General features: G+C 35.3%; 1 protein-coding gene across 1 annotated transcript in view; it reads right to left on the bottom strand.

Moving 5' to 3' along the window:
• Positions 1 to 24960, bottom strand: part of LOC125076309 (dynein axonemal heavy chain 6) — a 61912-nt gene extending 36952 nt beyond the window's left edge. Inside the window, 33 exon segments of the mRNA XM_047688406.1 lie at positions 3032 to 3243; positions 3348 to 3568; positions 3920 to 4147; positions 4561 to 4716; positions 5078 to 5263; positions 5541 to 5680; positions 11174 to 11366; positions 11692 to 11843; positions 11923 to 12068; positions 12402 to 12561; positions 12667 to 12840; positions 13061 to 13179; positions 13261 to 13514; positions 13693 to 13839; positions 14045 to 14299; positions 14501 to 14677; positions 14996 to 15142; positions 15436 to 15648; positions 15743 to 15952; positions 16422 to 16572; positions 16668 to 16774; positions 16935 to 17063; positions 17976 to 18124; positions 18897 to 19129; positions 19355 to 19926; positions 20166 to 20349; positions 21404 to 21621; positions 22144 to 22383; positions 22688 to 22829; positions 22993 to 23218; positions 23766 to 23862; positions 24433 to 24517; positions 24872 to 24960. Of these exon segments, the coding sequence (XP_047544362.1) occupies positions 3032 to 3243; positions 3348 to 3568; positions 3920 to 4147; positions 4561 to 4716; positions 5078 to 5263; positions 5541 to 5680; positions 11174 to 11366; positions 11692 to 11843; positions 11923 to 12068; positions 12402 to 12561; positions 12667 to 12840; positions 13061 to 13179; positions 13261 to 13514; positions 13693 to 13839; positions 14045 to 14299; positions 14501 to 14677; positions 14996 to 15142; positions 15436 to 15648; positions 15743 to 15952; positions 16422 to 16572; positions 16668 to 16774; positions 16935 to 17063; positions 17976 to 18124; positions 18897 to 19129; positions 19355 to 19926; positions 20166 to 20349; positions 21404 to 21621; positions 22144 to 22383; positions 22688 to 22829; positions 22993 to 23218; positions 23766 to 23862; positions 24433 to 24517; positions 24872 to 24960 (6112 nt within the window).
• Between the last annotated feature and the right edge of the window lie 7 nt (positions 24961 to 24967).

Raw genomic sequence — 24967 nt, 5'->3', positions numbered from 1 at the left:
TGGTTGAGATTCGTCTGAAGGAAGCTGAAGTCTACGCTCATACTGACATTGCAGCTTCCTCCTCGGCCTGGCGCCGTCCCAAGTTGGCGGTGGTCTGGTTATCTCGGACCACCTTACCTTTCGTGATGGGGGGGTTACACTCCCTCGACCCCATCACGTGCCCGGAGAGCTTGCCGGCGTCTGAGCACACTGCGCACCGCAGCTTCCCGGTACATGCAGCCGATTTGTGGCCATCAACGCCGCACCGGTAGCAAAGGCCTCCTCGTTCCGCACTGAATGGGCAGAGCGCCTTTGTATGACCAAGGCCCATGCACTTATAGCAGCGCAGAGGGCGCTGTTCCAGCACGTACACCCTGGCCGAGCTCCACCCAACCAAGAGACGACCGGCATCAGACAGCTTCTTCGCCACAGCTATCGGACAGGACACAAAGACCATACCCATATAACCGGGCCCGCGTGAAATATCTCCACACCTTAACATTTCAGCGGGGCAACTCCCCTCGCGAGCGACTGCGGCAATAATTTTTTCTTTAGTGACGGAGTCGTCTAACCCCGTCACCTTAATGTCCACCTTTCTTATGGGGCGAACAACGTTGGCCACCCCATCCAACAAAGTGCGGAGCTTGTCGGCTAATTTCTCCGCCTGTTCTGTCTGTGCTCTCGGCAGCTCCAGCACTCTAGCCCCCGTCGCTGCGCGTCGAACTTTGAGCCCGCCATTGATCCCAAGGTCTTCGAGTTTCACGTTCTGCTCAGCGCGCTCCAAGACCTGGGCATACGTGATGCCTTTCTGCTCCGCTTCCGGCTGCAGCGTTAAAACCACTGCAGCTGTACGAGGAGCGGCCAGTTTGGACTTGGCCGCATGACGTGCCTTAGGCATCGTAGGCGCAACCGTGGCGGTTGTAACAGCCGGGGGGGAAACCTGCTTTCCCTTCTTTCCCTTTTTAACCACAGTAGACCAGGAAATCTCCTGGACTACCTGTGGTGGAATCGTCTCCGACGTAGTCTGGTCGCTTGAAGGACCAGCGATAGGTGCTGTCGGAGCAGCACGTGGCGCCCGCTTTGGCACGGGTGTAACTTTCGGCAGTGGAGCCGGGTGGACTGCCTGCGCGTAGGGCGCAGCAATTTGCTGCGCCGACTCCCGCCTCTTATCCGCAGCTAACGGAGGGCGTTGTATCTTTGCGGGTGGCAAGCGTTCCTCTAGTACTGCAAATCGGGCGTTAAACATAACGCCGAGCGAAGAAATTATGGAGGCCTTAAATTTCTCCATCTGAGCATCCTGTGCAGAGCCGGATGCCTCATTTGCCCCTGCCACCTTGGTCCGCATCTCCGCGAACTCGCGGCGGTGAGCTTTCACCTCGGCCTTGAGGCTGTCCACCTCTTTGCGCAGGCGGCCATTATCAACGCGGAGCTTTCGCGTCTCCTCGGCTTCTGTCCGAGATGCTAAGGCGTCTACAATGCCCTGCAGTGCAGCCGCCGACTCCCTCAGCCTCTTTGCAAAGCCTCCTTTTAAGTTAGAGGATTTTTGGGCCACCTCCACAATGAGAGCTGCGCTTCGGCCAGCTTGTGCTCGAAGTTCCTCCGCACCCAACTTCGTGGGATCCTCGGTGTGTACATCTGAGGAAGAGGATTCCTCGGAGTCCAAAACAACCTGAGGAGCGTCCTTTCGAAACGCTCGACTACGCAGCGATCGCTCGAAGGCTTCCTCTCTGGCTTCGTTGGCCTTGGCTTTCAGCTCAGCCTTAGCCCGAGCAAGACCACTACCACGTCCTTTCGCGGTTTTGCCGCGAATGGCAGGCTTGTTCTTCGCAGCTAACCTCGTCTCCGTCTCCGTGTCAGAGTCAGAGTTAAAAATAGCAAGGCCCCCATGAGGGCGTTTTCTGCCAACCAAGGCGTCGGACGACAACTCAGTGTCGACGTCCATCGCCGAAAAATAAAAACATCAAACAAAAAGAAAGAAAGAAAAAAAAAAAAAAAAAATATATATATATATATATATATTTATATATATATTAATTTATAAAAACTGAAACAAAAACAAGATCTAAAAAGATCTATTCCACGACAACAAAAACCAATCCTTAAACAAAACAAGTGTCCATATACAAAGCAAAAAGTCCAGATGTTACGCGTCAGAGATAACGAAAACCAGTTTACAAGCCAGGTGTCGTTTTAATTCATCAAATCGTAAAATCTTATCGCAATATTCAACACAACCTCAGTCGAAGACGTCCGAACGGCGAATCATGCATATGATCCTTGGTAACATTAGGTATAAAATAATTATTGATATTGTAAGCTATTAGGTTACCAATTTGTCTTCTCGATTTTATTGGTAGGTACATAGTACCCTCTGTCAACTTAAATCTATATATGAATTTATTAATGTCAAATAACATAAAATCATTGCTACAATGTCGGGTCAAATTGTATAAAGATACATTTAAGTCATAAATATGTAAATTCTGTGCATCTGTCAAGGTATGTGAATATGGAAATGTACTAATTATAAATTTGCATTTCTTTTGATTTTGAATTTCACATAATAATTTTATATCCTTAATTAGATTATTTTTGTTCAGAGACAAGCTGTCTCCATGCATTAATACAACTATATTATTGGAATCCAGATGCATAGAACTTATCTTATTTATTTGGTACTGATAGGTTGCCCCGGGTGAGCATGTATTGACTACATTTTTTATCTCATTTTTTAGTATTGAGCCAAAGCCCTGACCTAACTTGTCAGATACTACTATAGACCACGCTACGAACCACAAATACGAACTCCACGCTTTTTATGAGCTATATATTCTAATACTATCCCTATATCAATATATATCTTTTTTTAATTTATTAATAGGCAAAGTTCTGGAATCTTGTAGTATCTGATAATGCACGCCGATACTTAAAGGCGGAGAGACGCGCGCCTTCGCAGGTGAACAGATCTAATTAAGTTTTCCTTCACATCTAATGTTTATATCAGGGCTGATAGAAATTTCTTTTTTGCTTGATTATTTTTATCAGATCTTACCAGTATTTCCAGTGAACATAACTGGTTTTCCGGCAGACAGGAGCTTCTCAAAAAGATATCCGTAACGAACTGTATCTATAGTGGGTACTAGGGTCTCGAAGAACGGCTGATTGCTGTCGTACAAGAACTCCGGTATTATCTCCGCCCACACCTTTAGCTTGCGCTGTTTTGTGTCCATAAACATATCGAAGAAATTGAAGCCTTGAGGAAAACTGAAAGAAACGATATTAACAGTTAATTTAAACCGTTTGATGACTGGTTCATGATTAGTTAACTGTAGACAAATTAAATTAACGAAAAAAGATCCAAAACTTACTACTCAGACTCCTCGAATTCCTCGAATTGCCTTTTAATGACCTCTTCGAAACCTTTGCGGTTAGCCTCGAGGATGTTGCTACCGATACACCACACGTAGCAGAAGATGAAGCAATGCGCGATGTAGACTTTAACGGCGGATTTCTCTATAAACCTGTCTCCCGGCTCGGATAACAACGCTCCGAGGAGACAGCACAAAGCCATCACCTTGCTTATATCCACCTTTTAAATATAATTGCGATGTTATATAGAATATATATGTATTTGATGTTATACAGGGTTTTTTTAAATAGATGTTGATTGCCTCTTTAGTCTAGCAGCTAGCTTAAATGGCCGTTGATCCAGAGGTTGGATTGACATCTCATCGGATTATTAGAATGAAGTGACCGATTTCGAACGCCGTGGTCTTTCAACTTCACACTATCCTTCGAAGGTTCTCCATCATCATCAATGGACTACATTTTATTTTTAAATTGGCAAATTTATTTACGGCTTACAATTATTAAAAATTTTAAAAGATAATACTCGAGTTTACTTAATTATAAATGTATTTTTAAAAAACGTGCGAAATACCTGTTTAATTCCAACACTGCACTTCGTATTAACATGTGCAATTCCAACCTCGAGCATTTTAAAGAGTTCGTACAGGAAATCCTGATTTTCTTGACTAAGGAGGTTTTTCTCAATGACTCCTTCGAGCCACATACGCACATATGGCAAGTACCCGAGTTCATTTGGATCGATGTAAACCATACCACACCGCGATACAGTTGCAGGGGAAGCTTGTGCCAAATCTGCAACCTTTAGATGGAAAAATAGATACTACCATATTATCTTCTCGCACAATTTTTTAGATTAACTTTACAGACACAAATTTGAATTTAGAGACCTTGATATATTTTATGGTATAATTTAAGTGAATTTAAATTCTTTAACAACAAAAAAATCATTATACACGTTTATGGTATATTTGTTTGAAATTTATATATTTCAACACCATTTGGTTGATCACTATGAAACTTGGACTATATGGTTATATGATTTTTTTCCAGGAGGTTTTTCCACTTTTTTGTAACTAACCGCTAAGTGACTCTCAAGCACAACAAATTCTATTCCATTCAGCTAACAAGATCGCATCGAATGTTAACAAGTTAACAAGCAAACTTGAAGGCATATTTTGAATGCCGGGCATTAGCTAGTATTCAATAACTCACCTCGAACACCATATGAACGTAAGGCGTCAGCTTGATACGCTCGGAGTTAGAAAGACAGAGCATCTTATTATCGTCTAGGACTGTATTCATGTTTTCAATCCAAACTGCATCGACGGGACCGTCGCATATCAACCATTGATGGTCTGGTTTCTCACACTAAGAAAAAATGAAATATTCATATTATGACACTGTTTTATGTTTTATTGGATTTTTTTTGTAAAGAAAGAGGTTTTATTTTATTCGGCAATTAAATACTAAATTATTTGAAATGTGCGCGCGAGCCTTTCGCAAATCAACTGCCTCGATTTCTCCAAAATAATAAGTCTTAAAATGGAACAACATACCAAAATTATGACTTCAAAATGTCGTACATGATTGGAATTTCAATCAGGTTTGGTAAATTACACAATAACAAATTATGTACATTTGGTTATTTTAAGTACTATATTCGCTATTTTTAAGATTAATTGTAAACATTATGTAATGTAATATCCTTAAAAATAATCATTTAAATTACCTGCACTGCAGTTCTTAAAGATAAGGGAAGGATGCCGTCATGCCACTCTAGAGTCTGCAAATTCACTTCACCATACAATTCTCCAATGCTCAGACTTTTCGGATTCATAATATACTTATGTACTATTTGATACTGCGGACCGACTACGCCATTTTCATACAACCTGCTGTAAGTGTCGGCTAGAACCTAACGAGTAATGATAAATAATTAAACCTGAATCTTTAATCTGTCATTTTTAATGTTTAAGTATTGTGAATCTTAACAATAAATAAAACTCTTTTTCACTATTACAATTTCCCAATAGTTCTCATGTTGATAAATAGCAGCCATACTTAAGACGGTTGCAACTGTACTATTTTGAATTATTACCAAAGCCTTTCCTATAAGTTCGGTTAAATGTAAAGCTGGATGATTGGAAACATGTGTTAGATTGCACTGAGAATACAACACTATTATAACTAACGTGTAAAACGATGGTTTTGCCTCCACCGGTGGGTCCAACAAGCATGACCCCCCAGCGCACTATCATCGTCTCGTGCAGTTGAATCACCTTACGTATTTGACATTCCATTATTTGCAATTTTCTCTCCAACAAAATAGTTTCTGTATAATGAACAAAATATTTCATATAGTTGCCATGACATTATTAATATAATCTTTTGTAGTATCATAAACACCGCTTTCTTCAAAATATGTATTTTATCAAAATTAATAACTTAAACACAGATCTCACTCTCACAAATCAGACCATAATAACACATTAGACACATTGCTTAGCTTAGCTAGACAAGTAGTAGAGTAATCATATGTGATTTTAATGTTAGGCTAGCTAAGGTTAGCTAAAATTATTATAGCCAAAAAATGTGTCATATACGTATATAAAAATTGATTTTGTTATATTATCGAATAATCTATAAATCTGTGAATATTTATCATTTATAGTTTAGGCGAATCTAAGGTCTAATGACCTTAGACTTACTTGAACTTATATTACTTAAATACTCATTCAATGATTATAAATACAATATACCATGATACAATTACTGAATTAACTACATTAATATTTATTTATTTATTTATTTATTTATAGGTTCGCTAGCGATTTTTACACAAATGTATATTTAAATAACGTTACATATAAAATTAAAAACATGCATAAACTGTGTAAAATCAGTTAAAAGCAAACACTGCATGCATACATAATTCTTTCTTTTAAGTATTGTTTGATAAATATAAATCTAAAAATAATGAATAGCAATTTACATTATATATTAAATTATAAATAAAGTTAAAATAAGTTCATAAATATTCTAAAAATGGATACAATCATAATGCGGTTTCTGATGCAAAACAGTTATGATAAAAGTTATATAATATAAGATTAATCAATTGAAAATACAAAGTGACATTAATAAATAATAATTAAAAACATTCAAAACGAGAATACTTAAAATACAGACTAAAACATTGCAAAAAATTAAACGACTAAAATAATTCAATTGACACAACTAAATTCATTGTAATTGGCTGATTAGGTTGTTTATAATTAACTTCCGAAAGGTATTAGGCGAATTTAAGTTAATATCAATTAAATGACTCAAACCATTATAGAGTTTGCATAAACGGGGAAGGCTAGAATTGGCGCCGAAAACTGTTCTGGTGCGTGGAGGCACAAGAGGAGTAATAATGTGTCTCGGATATCTGTTAGGCACTCTGAAATTTATTTTACTGAGTAAACTAGGGCAGTCCAAATGATTTCTTAATAGTTTGTATAAGAACAAAAGATCGAGTAAGTCTCTTCTTTTGTCAAGGCTCATCATTTTAAAATAGTTTAATCTATCCTGATATGAGGTTATCGTTTTATGAATTTTACCGGAATATGATAAATGCCATAAAAAGCGTTTTTGAACGCGCTCCAGTCTTAAGTAATGGGCAGCATAATGTGGACGCCAGACAACGCTGCAATACTCCAGGTGACTACGAACAAGACTATTGTAAAGCGTTATTTTTGTTTTAGCTTCTTTAAAATTTCGACCTTGTCTTATGATAAATCCTAACATTTTTAAAGCTTGTTGTATTACATTATCCAAATGATTAGTAAAAGTTAATTTTTTATCTAATATAACGCCCAAATCTCTTATAAGATCAACCTCTTTAAGTGTAGTACCTTGCATGTTATATTGTGTTGATATGATGTTAGTCTTACGAGTAAACTTGATGTGTACGCATTTCTCATGATTGAGCTGCATGCCATTAGATTCACACCAGTTTATAAGGTTATTCAAATCACTCTGAAGTAAAATCGCATCACTCGGTGAAAATATTGTTCGAGTGATTTTTAAATCATCGGCATATAAGTATGGCGTGGAGTTTTCAAAACAGAATACAATGTCGTTGATAAAAATATTAAACAAAATTGGACCAATATGTGATCCTTGAGGGATACCTGAGGTGATCATATTTGATGAGGAGCAAAAACCATTTACAACAACACAAAAAGATCGGTCGCTCAAGTACGATGAAATCCAGTGCAGCACTGATCCTGCATATCCATATAAAAACAATTTATCAGCTAGAATTCTATGTGGTACCTTGTCAAATGCCTTCTTAAAATCGGTGTAAATAGTGTCTACTTGCCTCTGAGAGTCAATAGTTTCTGATAATGATGAAGTAAAATTCATTAGGTTAGTGGCGGTAGATCTGCCTGGTGAAAAACCGTGTTGGTGTTCGGAGATGAATTGATTGAAATGTGATTGAATTAATGGGCAAACTAAAGATTCAAAGATTTTTGGGAAAATTGAAAGAATAGATATAGGCCTATAGTTACGTATATCTTTTTCATCTCCATTTTTGAATATTGGTACAACTTTTGCTTGTTTCCATATAGTTGGAAAAATCCCAGTACGTAGTGAGGCATTATATATTATGTATAGTGGTAGACTTAAGAAATTTGCACATCTTTTTATAAATATCGATGGTATATTATCCGGTCCCGGTCCTTTTGTGGTATCTAGGTATTTTAATTTTTGTAAAATATTATACTGACTTATTTCTATTGTTGTTAGGCTTTCACTACAACCTAAATTAAGAATGTTACGTAAATAGAAGGTGGAATCTAATTTGCAGCTGTCATCAGTATTATTATATACCGAGGCAAAATAAGATGAGAACATGTTACATATTTCGGCCCCTTTAGTAGATGTTATAAGTCCATTACTCATAGTAGTTGGATATGAATTAGAATTATTACGCTTATTCTTTAGGAATGTCCAAAATGCTTTCGGGTTTTTCTGAATTTGCTTTTCAATGTTAATATTATGTTTATTGTAGGCATCACGTGTAATTTTGTCACAGCGATCACTAAGTAATCTTAACTCTATTTCATCTATTGGATTATTATATTTTTTAAACCGTTTTAGAACCTTACATTTTTCTTTTATTCGTTTTTCTATGTTTTTATTCATCCAAGAAGGGTATCTGGTACTTCTAATTTTGTGTAATGGAACGTAACTTATGATAGCAGTCTGTATTGTCTCGTAAAATTTTTTAACCATTTCATTTATATCAACATCCACATGTAATAATTGGTGCCAGTCAATTCCTTTCAAATAATTTTCAATCGAGTCATAATCAGCCTTATAAAAATTAAATCGCTTCTGAGATGTATTCACACACAGTCTGTCCAGTCTGACGTTTGGTATAATTATTTCAAGGGGGGGATGAAGTTGATCAACTTTACTAATGGTATTATTAGAACAACTAACGGAACAATCTGGCAAATCTACAAGCACAAGATCAAGAATTTTTTGCCTATTATTAAGAATAGCGTTACATTGACGCAGTCCATTTTCAGAGATAAAATCCAGCAAACTTTGTACGATTGGAGGGATTATGCAGTTTAAAGCGTTTAGATCTACATTCCACGAAATACAGCTTAAATTAAAATCGCCTATAATACAGGTTAACATATTATGTTGTTCGGAAACTCTATTACAATTATTTAGAAAGTGATCCAACAAATCCCTACATACAGGTGGTGGAAGATATATTCCACATAAGGCTATATGACATATACTATTCATTTTAGGTACATCCAAAACCACCCACAAATCTTCACAATCGCTTTCCCAGTCACTAACTCTGTACGACAGGATATTTTTTTCACGGCAATTAGTACTCCCCCGCCATCTGTCTTAGAGCTTAACTTTGCAGTTTGTCTGTCTCTTCTGTAAACGTTGTAACGATTATCAAACAATTCACCGTTCGAAATTAAGCTGTTTAACCAAGTTTCAGTTAAAATAATTACATCGTAATCATTGATTACTACGTTACGATAAACATCATGAGTTTTAGTTCTAACTCCACGAACATTCTGATAAAAAATCTTAATAGACATATATTTTAAGTAATATGATACCAATACATGAATTTTACCTTACACACTAACTTAATTTGCTTAAAAATTGCATATTTTTTACCACTTTGTAATCAGAGTTATCGTCCTTGCGAATAAGTATACGACCATTTCGAACCCACGTGTATTTATAACCTAATTCTTTAGCTTTTAGTCTCGTCGCAGCATGCAAAGCCTTATTTTCTGGTGACAGGTGTTCCATGATATAGATTGGTTTTTTCTCTCCCCCAACGCCTATATCCGATGTATTCAGCTTATTTCTCGAATTTGATTTATTGTATTTTATGACTGCCGCCAGAACATTGTCTCTAGTTAAACAAGTATTAAATTGTACTATAATAGATCTCGGTCGAGTACTGTGACGATTAACTTTAGCAACTCTTGTAATGTTCATTATTTTGTCTTCTGTTATGTTAACTCCTATAACGCTACCTAACTGCTGTAAGATTTTGACCAGGTTTTCGCTTTTTGATTCAGGTACACATTGCAATTCTAAGTTGTTAGATCTTGATCGTTGTTCAAGATCATTTATTCGTGCTTTTAGGATATCAATTGTTGATTCTAACTTGTTGTTTTGTTCACTGAGATTCTTTAAAGCCGTTACGTTAGCACGATGCTCCTTCATAAATTCATCATACTGCTTGCTTACAAAAGTCACAGATGTTTTTATATCTGTAATTTCTTCCCTCAACACCTTCAATTCACTATATAATACACTTTTGATGGATGTGGTTATCTCTGATAGCATATCTTTTATTTCCGCTTTAACAATTTTACTGACCATTTCCCGTAAATCATCATGGAGGATGTAGCTCGATTGGTCTGGTGAAGAAACAGCGACCCTTTTATTCGATCTTTTAGTCACATTATGATCGCTGATACGAACTGGTGTGTTCTCGTTATTACCTTTCGGCCTTTTTGGCATACAAGACGGACACTTCCAGTCAATAGCGTGGTCTAAATTAATGTCTATGCCGGACTGCGTGGTCGATTGTAAGCATGCACGATGGTATCTATTCTTGCAATTTACACAACACACATACTCTTCGTCCTCTTTCGCTTCATTGCAACAGTTCCACTGGATCGTTGACATTTTTATATTTTAGAAGAGTTTCAGTACTATGTGGTCTCTTCAAAGCTATTTTATAATCAAAATTTATAATTCTAATATTATTATAAAATTGAAAAAGTCAACTTGTCTTGGGGATTGAACCGTGATCTTCGCCTTCGTAATACCGAGCGGTGCCGGCTGAGCTATGGTATCATTAGACGTTTTGGTTGAAAATGTTGACCGCAAGATGATATTTACTTTTTTTGTAACGGGTAGACACAAAAAATGTTCTTTATACTTAAAAACCGAGCACTACATTAAACTAATATTAGTATCTTTCGATGTGATTTTTTTTGTCTTTAAACACTTAAATCACTGTACATTTCGTAGTATATGTCTGTAGTTGTAGTCTATAGACGTAGAAAAACTGTATATTGACTTTTTTAAATTTTAACTTCACTTTAAGAATAACAATCAAAGAAAGAACACAAAAATACACGTCTTGCTTGCACGGCGCGTAGCGCGATATATAATAAGAATATCATCGATATTATTTTTACATTAAAAGCAAAATAAAGAAAGAAACATTACTTTTGATTTCATTATTAAGATAAAAATTACATTAACTTACTGATAACTTCTATCATGATCCCGTAATCGCGTTCAGGTAAATCAACACCCGGGAAGAGATCTGAGAGAATACCCGCAAAGAGTATCGCATCCGCCGCCAAGAACTTTGGTAAATTACTGTCATTGAGTGCGCAGAGCAACGTCTTCTCTTCGTGTTGCTCTGGACTTGCACGTTTTAGTGCTCCAGCCATCACCTATAAAACGGCACATAATAACAAAGTTAATCTCACTCATATTTATAGTCTTAATTTGTTTTAAATATTCATCACCCCATACTTGAGGTAGTCTGACTCCAAAATGTAAAAAAAATATGTTAAGAAAAGCCGTCGTAGAGGAGGCAGAAGGGCAAAATAGTGACTTCTTTGATTCTCCCTTAATAGTTTCCAGTAAATTAATTTTAAAACTATAAATAGTTTCAAATACGAACACGAAATTCTAAGAAGTAACCTATTGTTGCGCCATAACAAATATAAATGGATTGTTATTTTACTTAAAGCGCTTAGAAATAGAAGTACTTACCAGTACGCTTTTAACAGCTCTCATACCGAAGTCGTAGTGATCCTGTTTAGAGAGTTGTTCACTTGACAACTTGTACATCTGCACCATCTTCTTGGCAAGGCCCTTAGAAGACTCGAAACCCTCAGAGTATAAAATAACTTCAGCGATCAAGGCTAAAAAAAATATTTAATTAAACATTCTAAAGTATACTGATTACAAATTAAATTATCAAAATAATATGTGTGTTGTCACCATAGTCTGGCACCATCATAGATATGGGTCGAAACAATGCCTTCAAGTTATCAGGTAACTCCGTCCGACCCGCGTAGCCGGGATTCATTGTGATGAAGGCGGCGCATGTTCGCACTAACTTGATCTCGCGACCCTCGAACATGAATCTATAAATAAATTTCAAAAATATGTTAATTAGAATTTAGAGTAAACAGTAGTTATTTATTTTTTGGTAAATTAAATTTTCATCAGTTTTAAGTAATTCGAAGTACAAACATTATTATTTTTGTTTATTAATCTCCCATTTTGTTATTTTATTAAAAAAATTGCTATGATACAATTTTACTGAGAAGATAAAAGATTACATTAATAATGACACTTTCCTTTAACAATTATAAGTGTTAATTTCTTAACATAATTGATGAAAATTTGTATTTAAAATGAAGCGTTTGTATGTTTGTATAACCGCTTCATTTTGTGCGTGTTCGTTTTTTGCTTACCGAGTCTGCTTAGCAACTTTTGCATTTCTGATGGTTATGAGTTGCTGAGCTATTACGGACAGCACTTCTATGTCTATACGATTAAACTCATCAAAGCAGCACCAGGCACCAGATGTTGCTAAGCCGGAGAAAAAGCGACCCATCATCTTGTAGTCCAAACCTTGAGGAAATAGTTCATATTCATGAAATAAATACATAGAGCAACAAATACTACAGAAAATGAGAAATACACCAATTTAAGTGATTTCAGTATTATTTTAAATACCTTCGGAACAGTTGAATACCACACATTGAATAGCAAGCGCCTTAGCGAGATCCTTAGTCGTTTCAGTCTTGCCGGTGCCAGCAGGACCAGCGGGAGCCCCTCCAAGATCCAATTGAAGAGCACCCATTAGACACAAGTAACAACGATCAGTAAGTGGCGTTATTACTAGTACACCTAAAATGTTTATATTTGATGTTTGTTAGTTTCGTTCTTTTTAGCAGCATTACTCCATAATATATTTCTATTAAAAAGTCTTGTTTCATAATATAATTCACTGTATCATATTAGATATAATAAAAAAAAAAACAATTGTTATTTAGTTAAAGATTTCCATAAGGATTAGTTATGCAATATATTAAAATAAAAGATTGTTATTAAAACCGAAATTTCGAACCTCCTGCGCCGAGGTATTCGTGTCCATAAATGTACATAGCGATGGACATCCGCGCAACACAGTTGTCAATGTCATCTTCCCAATAATAGCGAATCATTTTCAACCATTCAAAATCGTCTCTGTAATTTTTAAATCAATACTGACCAATGATAAGGGAATAAATTAACTAGAAATGAACTTTAAAACATCATTTAACTCACGCTTTCTGCACATGCTTTTCAACCATATGCGTGATAGTATCTCGAGCATGTACATCGACAGTAATGAGAGCGCACAGAACCTTCCTGAATAAAGAACTCAGGTCTTTTCTCGTTAAGGCGGCGAGATCGTTCAAATCTGAGATACATTTACCCTCGTAATTCAGAAGTCCAGTGTCGATACGTAGAGGTATATCCAGGTCCAATATTTCATGTACCCCCTTTGCCCACATTATTTGTGACACCGTTAGAACCACCTGTAAAAATGACCACCTGTAAAAATATCTAGTGCTTTGAAATTAATTTTATATCTAAAAAAAACGAATGGGTGAGGCGTTGGCTAGGGATTAAATTAAATGTAAAAATAAGATAAGTTAAAAATAAATATAAGAAGCTATCTTTGCGGTAAAATAGCTTTGTAATCAAACTACTCACTTGATTAGGATGGAGGGTAACCCAGTCGACTCGCTCGCGTTGCATGTAATCTCGCAACGCAAATTTCATGCACCGCTTTACCGACGCGAACATTGCTTCTTCTACTTTACCGAGCCAGTCTTCTACATTGCCTCGAGCTTTGAGACCCTGTGCGTCACGATCGAGTGGAAATTAAACTTATGAGGACTATATATTTTTAATGCTAGAAATAAAAATATTAGCGCTTGAAGGGTCAGGCGATTTGTCAATGTAAGGTAAGATAAATTTAACTTACTGCTCCAATGGCTAATGGCGGCGGTGAACACTTGCTAACATTTGCTATCCTACTTACCCGTTACAAAAACCTATTTACCTTTCCCAAATTAACCCTTTCTCCTTCCGGCGATAGCATGGCTATAATATCGGTGGTCAGATCTTCAGGCTTGGCTGTTTTCGCCAACTTAGCTTGTAAAGCATCCCGCGTGTTGAAAGACATTTCCTTCTCAACCAAGTTACCATCTTCTGTAATTTCCATCTCACTTTCAGGTAGACGAACTCCGAATTCGAGTTTAGCGATCGCGTCGAAGCATTTGCGGAGATGAGGTTGAACTGCATGCGGATTGCGCGTCTATTGACAGAGAAATTTACACAATTAGATAAAAGAATGCAAATTTTTCAGTTATAGTTTGACATTATTATAGGAATTCCATAGTAATATTATGAATGTAAAAGTAATCTGTCTGTCGGTTTGCGATAACCAAAACTTTGCGAGTACGTAAGAAGCTAAACTTTTTATATAATAAAATATATAACCTAACCAAACATTTACCTGTGCTAATATCTCGAGCAGCTCATCGTTAGACAAAAAGAAGAACCGCGGAAAGGCAACGCGTTTCGTTTCTAAATATGCTTCTAAACATTTCATTATCTGATCAAGCATCTCGTTGTTGCGAACAAACTCCTCGTAAAGTTTCGGTTGTGTTGCTGCCGGCATCGCTAGTGGTACCTACAAACAGGTAAAAATATTAATGAGCTGTGAAACACTTTACATAATCTTATCCAAATATATAAATAATAATAGAAATATTGATAAGAAAACATCTTAAAAATAATGTAAATAATTATTTAGTAAATACTCACTGTTGCCCATAATAATGTCTCACCCACAGTTATAGGCAACCGCAAGAGTTACCCAGAAAATGCAGTGCATGGCCAAATTCGCGCCTTTTATGTTAATATACAACGCTCTATCACAAATATGGTTAAAAAAACTTAACTTCAAAAATAAAATAATTGGAACACGTATATATATATATATATATACCTTTGCTAGTTTTCGCATTATGTCCTTCCAAGACTTATCGACGATAGTAAAGAGTCTAGTTTCATTAGGAAGCTGTCGCTGAATATCTGGCGCGGAAAAGATAACTTCCAAGTAGATCCAAGTTTGTTGGCACAAGTACCATTCTTCCTGTTGTTGAAAAATTATATGTTAGTTATATAAGTTAAATAAATAAATAACTGAATACTATGTTACATAATGAGACTCTTCAGTTGGTTAAAATTAAAATCTATTTTATTTAAGTTGGTTCTTAGAATCACTCTTAATTGCTTTTTTTGATTTTGTAAGATTAAAGTATATGACTAAAAATATAATTACATCTATATCCGAGAGAGAAGCTCGAAAATAAGTTTATACCAATATGTTTGACTACTTCCAAGAGGTAGCAAAGTCACAAAGAATAAAATTAAAACGTCACTAACTAGTGTTCTAGCGAATAAGTCCAAATTTTTTGCCCACTCCTCGACTCTGCTGCGTATGGGCCCGCAGTTTCTCGAGCTGAGGATTGTGCTCACGTGGATGTTGCTCTCGTCCACGCTAGCCTGTATTTCGTCTAGACCGCCCAAAACGTACACATCTTTGGCGTCTTTATGTAATATAACTGGAAACTCTAACGTCGCCCATATTTCTTCCACCTAAAATATGTATATTTTATATTAATACTATAGCAGTTTATATAAGGCCTTGAAATTGTAATAATCTTTCACTTCCGACACACCTATGACATACCTTTTTCAATAAAGCCTCAAGGCCAGCTTCCGAACTAGCTTGTCCTGCTACCTCCATCAATTCCTCCGCATGCTGGAAAGCTTCTAAGTCCTCCAGCACCTTCAAAGTCACTACCATATCCGGCGTAAAGCGAGTGTGTAATATTTCTTCAATTTTCACCCAGTGACGCGGTTTTAAAGCAGGGTTTCGAAGATACGACATCACTGGCAACTATTAACATAAGATATATATTTTTCTTTCGTATTATTAAAACGACTTTTTTCAAGTTCATTAGATTAAAAGGAAAGGGTAAAAATAATTTATTAAATATACCCTTATACCATACTAATAATTTGGGCGTTCATGGTTCATATTGCAATTAAATTGTGTTATTTACATTTAAAGTACAGGTTTTAGGTTTGACCGACATACCTAAGACTGAAAAAGTTGAAATAGCCAGAGGAAGTTTCTCATAAATTTATTTGAGAAAAGTCGTAGAGTATTTAAGATGTTTCCGATTGGAGATCCCATCAAACACGCCTCCAGTCTTACTATTATTACAAATGATAAAATTTGAAGAAAAAAAAGACAGAATGGCAGATTTAGAAGGATTTTCGTCACAAACTGAATATTACGCGAGCGAAGACGCGTGTTTAGCTGGTTATTTTATATTATTCTTCGAGCATATAATTTTAAATACCTTTTCCTTAATGATATCAATTGTCTCCTTGCACCCAGGCACTATTTTGTTAGGCGGTAGTCCCTTATCGAGCTGATTGATTATTTTACCAAAGTTAGTGGTCGTCGTCTGTATCTCGTCCATATCTAATGTGTTGAAAGGTACTTCATACCTTATTTAAAAATACATTTTGATATAATAGGAAATAACATGTATACATTTTAAATATATAGATATATGTATATTCCTTGGGGAAACATTATTTACCATGTTTTGTATGCCTCATTCCATTCTTTAGCAGTCTTCCAAAGCATTTGGCGCAGTTTAACATCCGTTATTGCTTCATCGAGCTGCTCTAGTCGAGCCGGTGGCATCTACGATTTTATATTAAGAAAAAACATTATCAGACACATTTTTTACTACAAACACCCTTAAATAGGGTTATCAACTTATGAACATTATATTATAAAGCTATCGGAATATTTAAGATAAATGCTTCATGATAATAGTGCTGATAATGTATATTTTACTTACTTTAAATATTTTCTGCCAGTCCCTTATCTGTTTATCCCTCGCAGAATAGCCGACTAATTTTTCCATTAAATCATTCAATACTTCCATAACTTTCTCCATGTCTGATTTCTCATCATAAAGCCACGGTTGCTAAAAGTAACGCGATAAATTATATGGAGAGTTTTATGTTGATTTGTGTTCAGGAAACCGTTAAAGTGCTATTACAATTGTAAAGATAATGGAAACTGGCGTAAGAGCATTATTAGGAATATGTCTAACTTTTTTAATAAAAGTATTAGTAGTCTATGGGATTATCCTTTTGTCTTTGATGAAATCAATATAGGTCCTTACATATGAAATTATCGTTTTGTCGTACTGACGACTTTGATGTGAAATGTCTCTTCTTTGATTAAGAATTCCAAATTCAAATTTATAAATTCATTTGGCTGGTACATTTGAGTTTTGAAAACAGTCATTCATTTGTTTTTTCTTCATTATTTGTTTCTTTGGCGTCGCTTATTACCGCACAATGGAAAACATGAAATATCGGTATATTTCCAAGTACGAGTTCTACCGTGGCACCAGTGCTACAGAAACAGCTCGAAAGATAAATGATGTTTACGGCGCTGATGTCGCAAAAGAAAGTACGGTATGTTGTTACGTTTGGTGGACTAGAGCTGGTGTCGTTCACTACAGCTTTTTAAAATATGCCTATCTATTGTCAGCAACTGCAAACCACGATGGAAGAAGAGATGGCAAAAGTGCATAGATGTTATCTAGGTGCATACTTTGATTAACTAAATATATCCTCCCGTACAAAACCACATTTTCATATGTAAGGACCTAATATTTGACATTACATAAGAAGGCGGTGTGAATAAGATATATACCAGAGACTTGAGATTTTGTGATTGAGAGCAATCACAAAAATGTATATCTCGACCAATTATATCGCGTCAATTCGAATGTTTTTTATTTGGCTTTTTCCTCTTGTGGTTAGAATAGACTAGAAACTTGGTGTAATACATATGTAATACATACAAGCATAATACAACCTCATACCGCTATTTCATCCCTAAGTTTGTTAATATCAAGAATTAGCTCCATTATATCCTTTCCGATTTGGCTTGCGAACAAACCGGCGAGTTTGCTTCTCGTTTCAAGACGCGCGTCTACATTCGTACGTAATGTGCCCAATATCACACTTAAACCTAAAGAACAAAGACAATTATAGAACCTGTGTACTACGTAAGAGTAAATAGTATATGTGTTGTATTCACATGCGGTTTTAATAAAAAAAGTAACAGCCTGTACTTTTGTGTCTATTTAGGAGATCATTTTGACCTACGCTGTTTAAAAATCAAAAAGCAAAATGGTGTCAATGTTTTAGTATCTGTATTTGTAAAACTTATTATTTATTTTTTGCAATAACTAGCGACCAGACTCACACGGGTGCTACTTTGATACTAAATATACTACAGAATGTCTTTATATACAACGTTTTCAGTCAATTAATGGCCCTATAGATTTATATTAAACGCACAATGTATTTAGTGTACTTAATTGAATAAGAATTAATGCTGTATTTCTTAAAATCGCTACGTAAATAAGCCATTATTTCTCATAAATAGTAAAGGATAAAAATGGTCATTGTGGGTTATCCCTAAAAGATAGACTGATATCATCACGGAAACCTTTTTTGTAGACCTTTTTTAAGGTGTACAATAGTAGTACATTATTTTGATCTATCTCATAGGGTTCAGCCAGCGTTTGTAATATAAGTGCAAAAAAAATTGATTACTGACGACATCGCATTAGAAACCTCTAAAATTATCAGTGTTTCTCTAATATATTAAACCTATCTCTTGAATTACTCTATCTATTTAAAAAAAACCGCATCAAAACCCTTTACGTAGTTTTAAAGATCTAAGCAAACACAGGGATAGGCAGACAGCGGGAAGAAAGAAGAAATTGAATACACACCGAGGAATTCATTCATATCATCCGGCGGTATCCCGATATTAAATTCACCCATTAGATCGTACAGCTCTCTTAAATATTCCAGTCTCTCCTCAAGACGCGCCACCCTACTTTCGAGTCCGTCCAACAAGTAATTGAAGGCTACCAGCTCGCCGGCGCTCTCCGGTTCATTAGATATGTCATTGTTGATGGAATCAATACCGGCCAGAATATCTTCGATGCAATCGTGACCAATACTGATAACCATAGTATTTTTTAATATTTTGTACATTGCATAAAAATATATTTATCGTGTTATACACCATCCGCTGCATTTATATTTAATCTAATTTAAAATCTGAGGTTTAGAATGACAATCAATCGACGCACAATAATGTTAATAAAGCGTGTTAAAGTTCCCTAATAATCAATTATAAATATATTATCTAGTTTATCCTACTTGGTTATTTTAATATACTCACTCGGGGGTGACGTTGCTAACGACGTCAAACAATTTCCTCGGCTGAGGTCTGAATATTTCTTGGAAAGGACAAAGGTTAAGGAACAGCAAACCCAACGGTTGGTAGCTTACAACTTCCTCGATTTCCTCCATTTGTCTTACGAGTTCGGTACATAATTTCCGAAATTCATTTACGTCTCTTTCGTTCCTGATCACGTTCAAATCTAATTCGTGGGCTTCTCTAAAATTCACCATGAAAACATTCAGCCTTTGTAAGAAGGTCCAAAGGTTATCAAACGACTGATGTACGGCTTGCGGTATAAACATAATGTCGCTCATCATTTTCTTATCCTGATTCATTAGGAAGTATAGATTTGGCGATTGTCCCGCCGACCATTCCATCTGTTTTCCCATAACCGTCGGCTGCACAAACATCTGCAAGGTCTCTTCGTTCAGGAAATTGTGGAAAGTTCTCACGTATTCGTCCCAGTAGTTCGTTATTTTTCCAAGATACTCAGAAATGACTTTTTCGCTTGGGTTAAGTTCAACTTCACCAGATCGCAGGACATACGCGTCGACTTGGAAAAGAGCCCACTGATTAAGAGAAACGTATATATTTTTAAGTCGATTCGGAGCATTGTTTTGAATATTTATGGTTTAATTTTTTATATAAATAAATAGTTTTTTTTTTTATTATTGACATGACGAGCGTGAATATTATTTTCTTGTATAGATATATAAAGGCAAACGCGTTAGCGTGTTAGATGATAGTTATTCAAAATTTTCACTAACAACTAAGTGTAATTGTGTTCAAGCAATAGCTATATACAAACCTTGCATTTATCCGTCTCTCGAGGCAAAATCTCCAACACTTCGTCGACGGCGCTACCGGCAAGGAGCTCTGGCGAGGGTGTGAACTCCATGTGTTTTCGGAGCATGTCAGCCATTATCATGTTCGACCGCTTCGTTAAGCGGTGAAGCATATAATTTTTCATATAGTCGACCAATTTAATAAAACTGTAAAAACATAAAATATTTTATTACTTAAATATTTTCTAATTTTATATTGGAACTAATATTTTATGCTATACTCGGGTCTTAACTTGTCTCTGTCACTCGCTTAGTATAATTTGATATACTTATTGATATTGCACTCGCACAGGTGCCGGGGTAACGAGACGCTTCTATTTGTAGGTAATTAAGTATACATAAAAAACACTTATTACACACCTACTATTATGGAGAAAAACATCCTTACTTATGAAAAAAGTAGCGAATTGCTTTCATAACTGTTTATTTACATACACGTAATTCAAATTTTAAAATCCATACTCGTTGAGCATATGATTTTAGTCCTGTGCAAAAACTGTGAATGATTCCGTATTTTAAGCCACAAAGTCATGTATAATGAAGTGATACCACAGGGCACATATTATATTATATATAAATAAAGTTATTATCATATTATAAGTGTGATTTCGCCTCAACTTTCAGAGTCGAAAGTGAAGTGTAGAGCACGTGAATCTCAATATGATGACTGGTGGTTCGAGACCTGACAAGCATCACTGATTTTTTTATGTGCTAAAGTTTTAATAGCTTTGACTACAACTACGAATAACAATGAAAACTACAAACATTAAACTAACGACAAAAAAAAATTGATATACATTCCTACAGGGATAATAATAAATGTATCGATACAATTTTATTACTATATGTTAAGGAAATCGGGACGATAAATAGCTCTCTAGAAAGAAGTATATTTTTTAAACTCCTTATTAACAGGAGATAAAAAATACATTTGTCTTAATATTTACTGTTATTATTACATTTTTACAAATCATAGTAGTCACGACTCAACATATATCGATTACATATGAGACTCATTCTGGAGTTGCAAAATGACAAAATGACTTAAGTTCAGCCCGTCTGCATGAAAGATAAGATATGCCGCATACTGAAGGCATGTGGTTTCCACTAACTCGTATTGGAACAGCGATAAGCTCTCAACTTTTTCCTCGTAAGATCATGCCATAGCCAAGCAGTGGGACATTCACAAGCTAGTACTTACCACGCAAGTCTTTCGCAGTATTTTCTCTTATTTGCCTTTTCAGTGTAAGACATACCCCCCGTCGGTTTGCCCCGTATTATTTGAAAGGGCAGTACGTTTCTATCGTCGTGAGTAAAGCCCTGCTGGTAGAGAGCTGCATGACATGCCGCAGTAACTACTTCCAAAACTATTGATCGAAACGCCAGGAGCTTATCACGAACGTATTCGACGCATTTCATCTGTTATATAAAATAATATAAGTATTTAATGTCCATTTCAATTCTGGACCACCTGCTGGTAAGTGGACATTGGCGTTGTAACAAATATATTAAACCTATCCTTACATCGCCAATGCGCCACCAACCCTGGGAGCTGAGATTTTATGTCCTTTGTGGCTATAGTCAACATTAAAATTACGATCTCCGTGGTCGAGTAGTGTGTACACCGTTCTTTCATTCTTCAAGGGTACGCCACTCCGACGTTCCAGGTTCGATTCCCGGCCGAGTCGATGTAGAAAAAGTTCATTAGTTTTCTATGTTGTCTTGGGTCTGAGTTTATGTGGTACCGTCGCTACTTCTGATTTTCCATAACTCAAGTGCTTTAGCTACTTATATTGGAATCGGAGTAATGTATGTGATTTTGCCCAATATTTATTATTTATTTATTTATTATTAAAAGTAAGAAATATTGTTTTGGCGGAAGAATATATGATGAGTAGGTACCACAAAGTAATCAAAATTCAGGTTACATCAGATACTGACCTGAACTTCAATGAAGTAAAAGAAAGCGGTATCCATGTCCCGCGATACATCGGCAAAGCTTTTCATGTACATATCACAGCACATGGCTTGGATGCTCAGCAGGGCTTTGCCCAAAACAGGAGTAAGAGTGAATAATTTATTAGCAATCTTCGTTCGCGTTTTACTAAACTTACGAAACAATATTGACTTTCGCCAAACGTAATAAGCTTTCCAGTATCGATAGACACGAAAAAATTTGATCTGAAATTGGAGAAATTAAGTAGGGTTTACAATTTCAGAATAATTTTTTTGTGCAATATATTAACATGGTTAAAATCAGATGGTCCTAATAATGGATAATGAGAGGACGATCTACAAATGTTTAATAAATTTTATTATTCCAAAAATTTTAAAGACTACATTCCATAATAGCAACTGACTGATAGTTTATTTCTTAAGCTAGTTCTTAATGACGCAAAATTTTTCATTTCTATGTATCCTAAACTGAAAGGAAATCAGAATTAAATTATATTCAAATGATAATATGTTCTTTATAGGAACTTACATCTGTAAGTTGTACAAATATAGTGTACTCCTGTTCCCATTCGGCCAATTTTGTAAAAACCATTTCATTAGTGTAATGTGTAACACCACAAGGACTAATCGTAAGATAATTATTTTTATCTATTTCCTCATAAGGTACAACCCTGTTGAGAATGAATTTAATGATTAAATAAATTTATTTCAATATTCTTTTTTTATATATATTGTCAAGCAATGATTAGGTCACACATCAAAAATATGCGACTTACTTTATATGATAAGACTAGCAAAAAGAAAAACTATTAATTAAATTTAATAAAATCTTACTTGAGATAGTATGGTGTGAAGTAAACATTCTGTGGATGTACAGCATAAATCATGTACAGAAATCCTCCGGAAGGATCAGTACGAACTTGTTTTATTACTTCCTTTTGTGAGGCAACTTCGGGTTTAATCTTTAGAGGGTCACTTGTACCAACAACTCTTCGATTCATATCAGAGCTGCTGCTGGATTCACGGATTTTAAGTGTCTTCTTCTTTTTTTCTTTAAATTAATATATGAATATTATAATTATGTGTAAAATTTTTAAGGATATGGGGATCCAACCACTAAAAACGTTTGCATGTATTTTATTGTTTTAAATGCTGTTAAGACCTTTCGGAGTAGAACATAATATGACGTCAACTGAAGCCTGTAAGCAGGCACGTCTTAATCCAGGGTCTGCAATCAACACGCACATGGTCTCACCAATGATGGTAAGCCTTGGACAATTGGTGAGTTGTCCCACAAGATATCTTAACATTTTTTGTGGAAGAGGTTCCCCAAAAACTGCTTTCAAGTGTGTGCTTGTTATGCTAAAGACAGAATGGCTTGTCTTGTTTTGATTTTGATCAAAATAAGTACTCAAAGATGAGATGTGATCAGAAGGAAATCATTATGAAAATGAACCAGTGTAAGTTCAGGTGATTGTATGAGTAGAGTAGAACAATTAGATTGATTACAACACTGAGTCTTATCCATAGATCATGCAAGCAAGCCTAGGCAAGCTTCACTCAGTTTTATTTTTTTTAAGTTAACATTGATGAAACTAAGTGTTAAATACACTAACCATGGTCAAACTTTATGGGTTCTAAGTGTAGTTTCCCAATTTTCCTCTCATTCTTGAATCGTTCTTCCTGGGCAATAGCAAATCCAGTCTGTAAAATATATGACTTAGTTTAAAAATAATAAGAAATTCTGAAATATATATTTAAACAATGTTAAATTTTTCTGTTATTTTTAAATAACTAATAATTCTTGAGCCATACAAATCATCATAGCTCATTAAATAAAAGCTACTGCTACTATTATTTTTAATCTCATAAAAGACCCTTTTTATATATATCATCATTCTTTCAATTTAGTACAATTACTCAATTTACAAGTACAACAGCTCAATTTAGTAAACAATTCATTTCATTTAAGAATTAAATATTTGCAATTGCCCATTGGTTAGAATGCGTTTACCACGACTGAGTGTAGAAATACTTAGTGTGATTTAGGTGATAAATAAACTGAAATCATACTGGAACTTGCATATCATGAATATAAATTGTGCGACACTCCATACATCATGGCATCTCCTCAAAAAGAAAAGAGGCATCAGAATACTTATTTTTTTAATGTATTCATTGCTATTTAATATGAACAAATTAATGCACTGTCAACATTTTAAATGCTCATAGAATAAATAATATACTATAAAAAAAATATGAAAATGGGTTCACCAAAGGTTCTGGTTCTTTTTCCACAAATTCTATTCTATCCATAAGTTTTTTATGAGGTAGGTGAAAAGGGATATCTCGAGATTTCCTAAAATAAAACACAATGTTATCTCATTATTTCAACGATCAATAAAATCTTATCACAGGCAACTTTTATTCTTAGTAATTAAGTTCTTAAAGTAGTTGATTGGATCGTAACCACGTTACCAGTGGGCATTTTTTGATTAGTACCTATATAAAATATATATGTAATGATTTTTCGATTATATTATATAAATTCAATCTACATCCATTCGCCCATTACAAAATATTATCGTCTTGTAAAAATAGCAATATGAATTTTGAATGGTTTTGCTCGTTTTATATCATTGAGTTAATATTATAGAAATAAGATAAACAATATTTTGATACATATTTAAAAAAATGTTTTAAACAATTTAACCTTTTATAACAAGTAGGAGCTTTTTTAACATTTCTTTGTAGTGTTTCTATTGCAGGTAACGTCGTGAATGTTGATCTACGTCTCTCCATTATTCCA

This window comes from Vanessa atalanta, chromosome Z (assembly GCF_905147765.1).
Source record: "Vanessa atalanta chromosome Z, ilVanAtal1.2, whole genome shotgun sequence".
Lineage (NCBI taxonomy): Eukaryota > Metazoa > Arthropoda > Insecta > Lepidoptera > Nymphalidae > Vanessa > Vanessa atalanta.
Note: the sequence above shows the minus strand (reverse complement) of the source record. Positions and strands in the feature narration are given on the sequence as shown.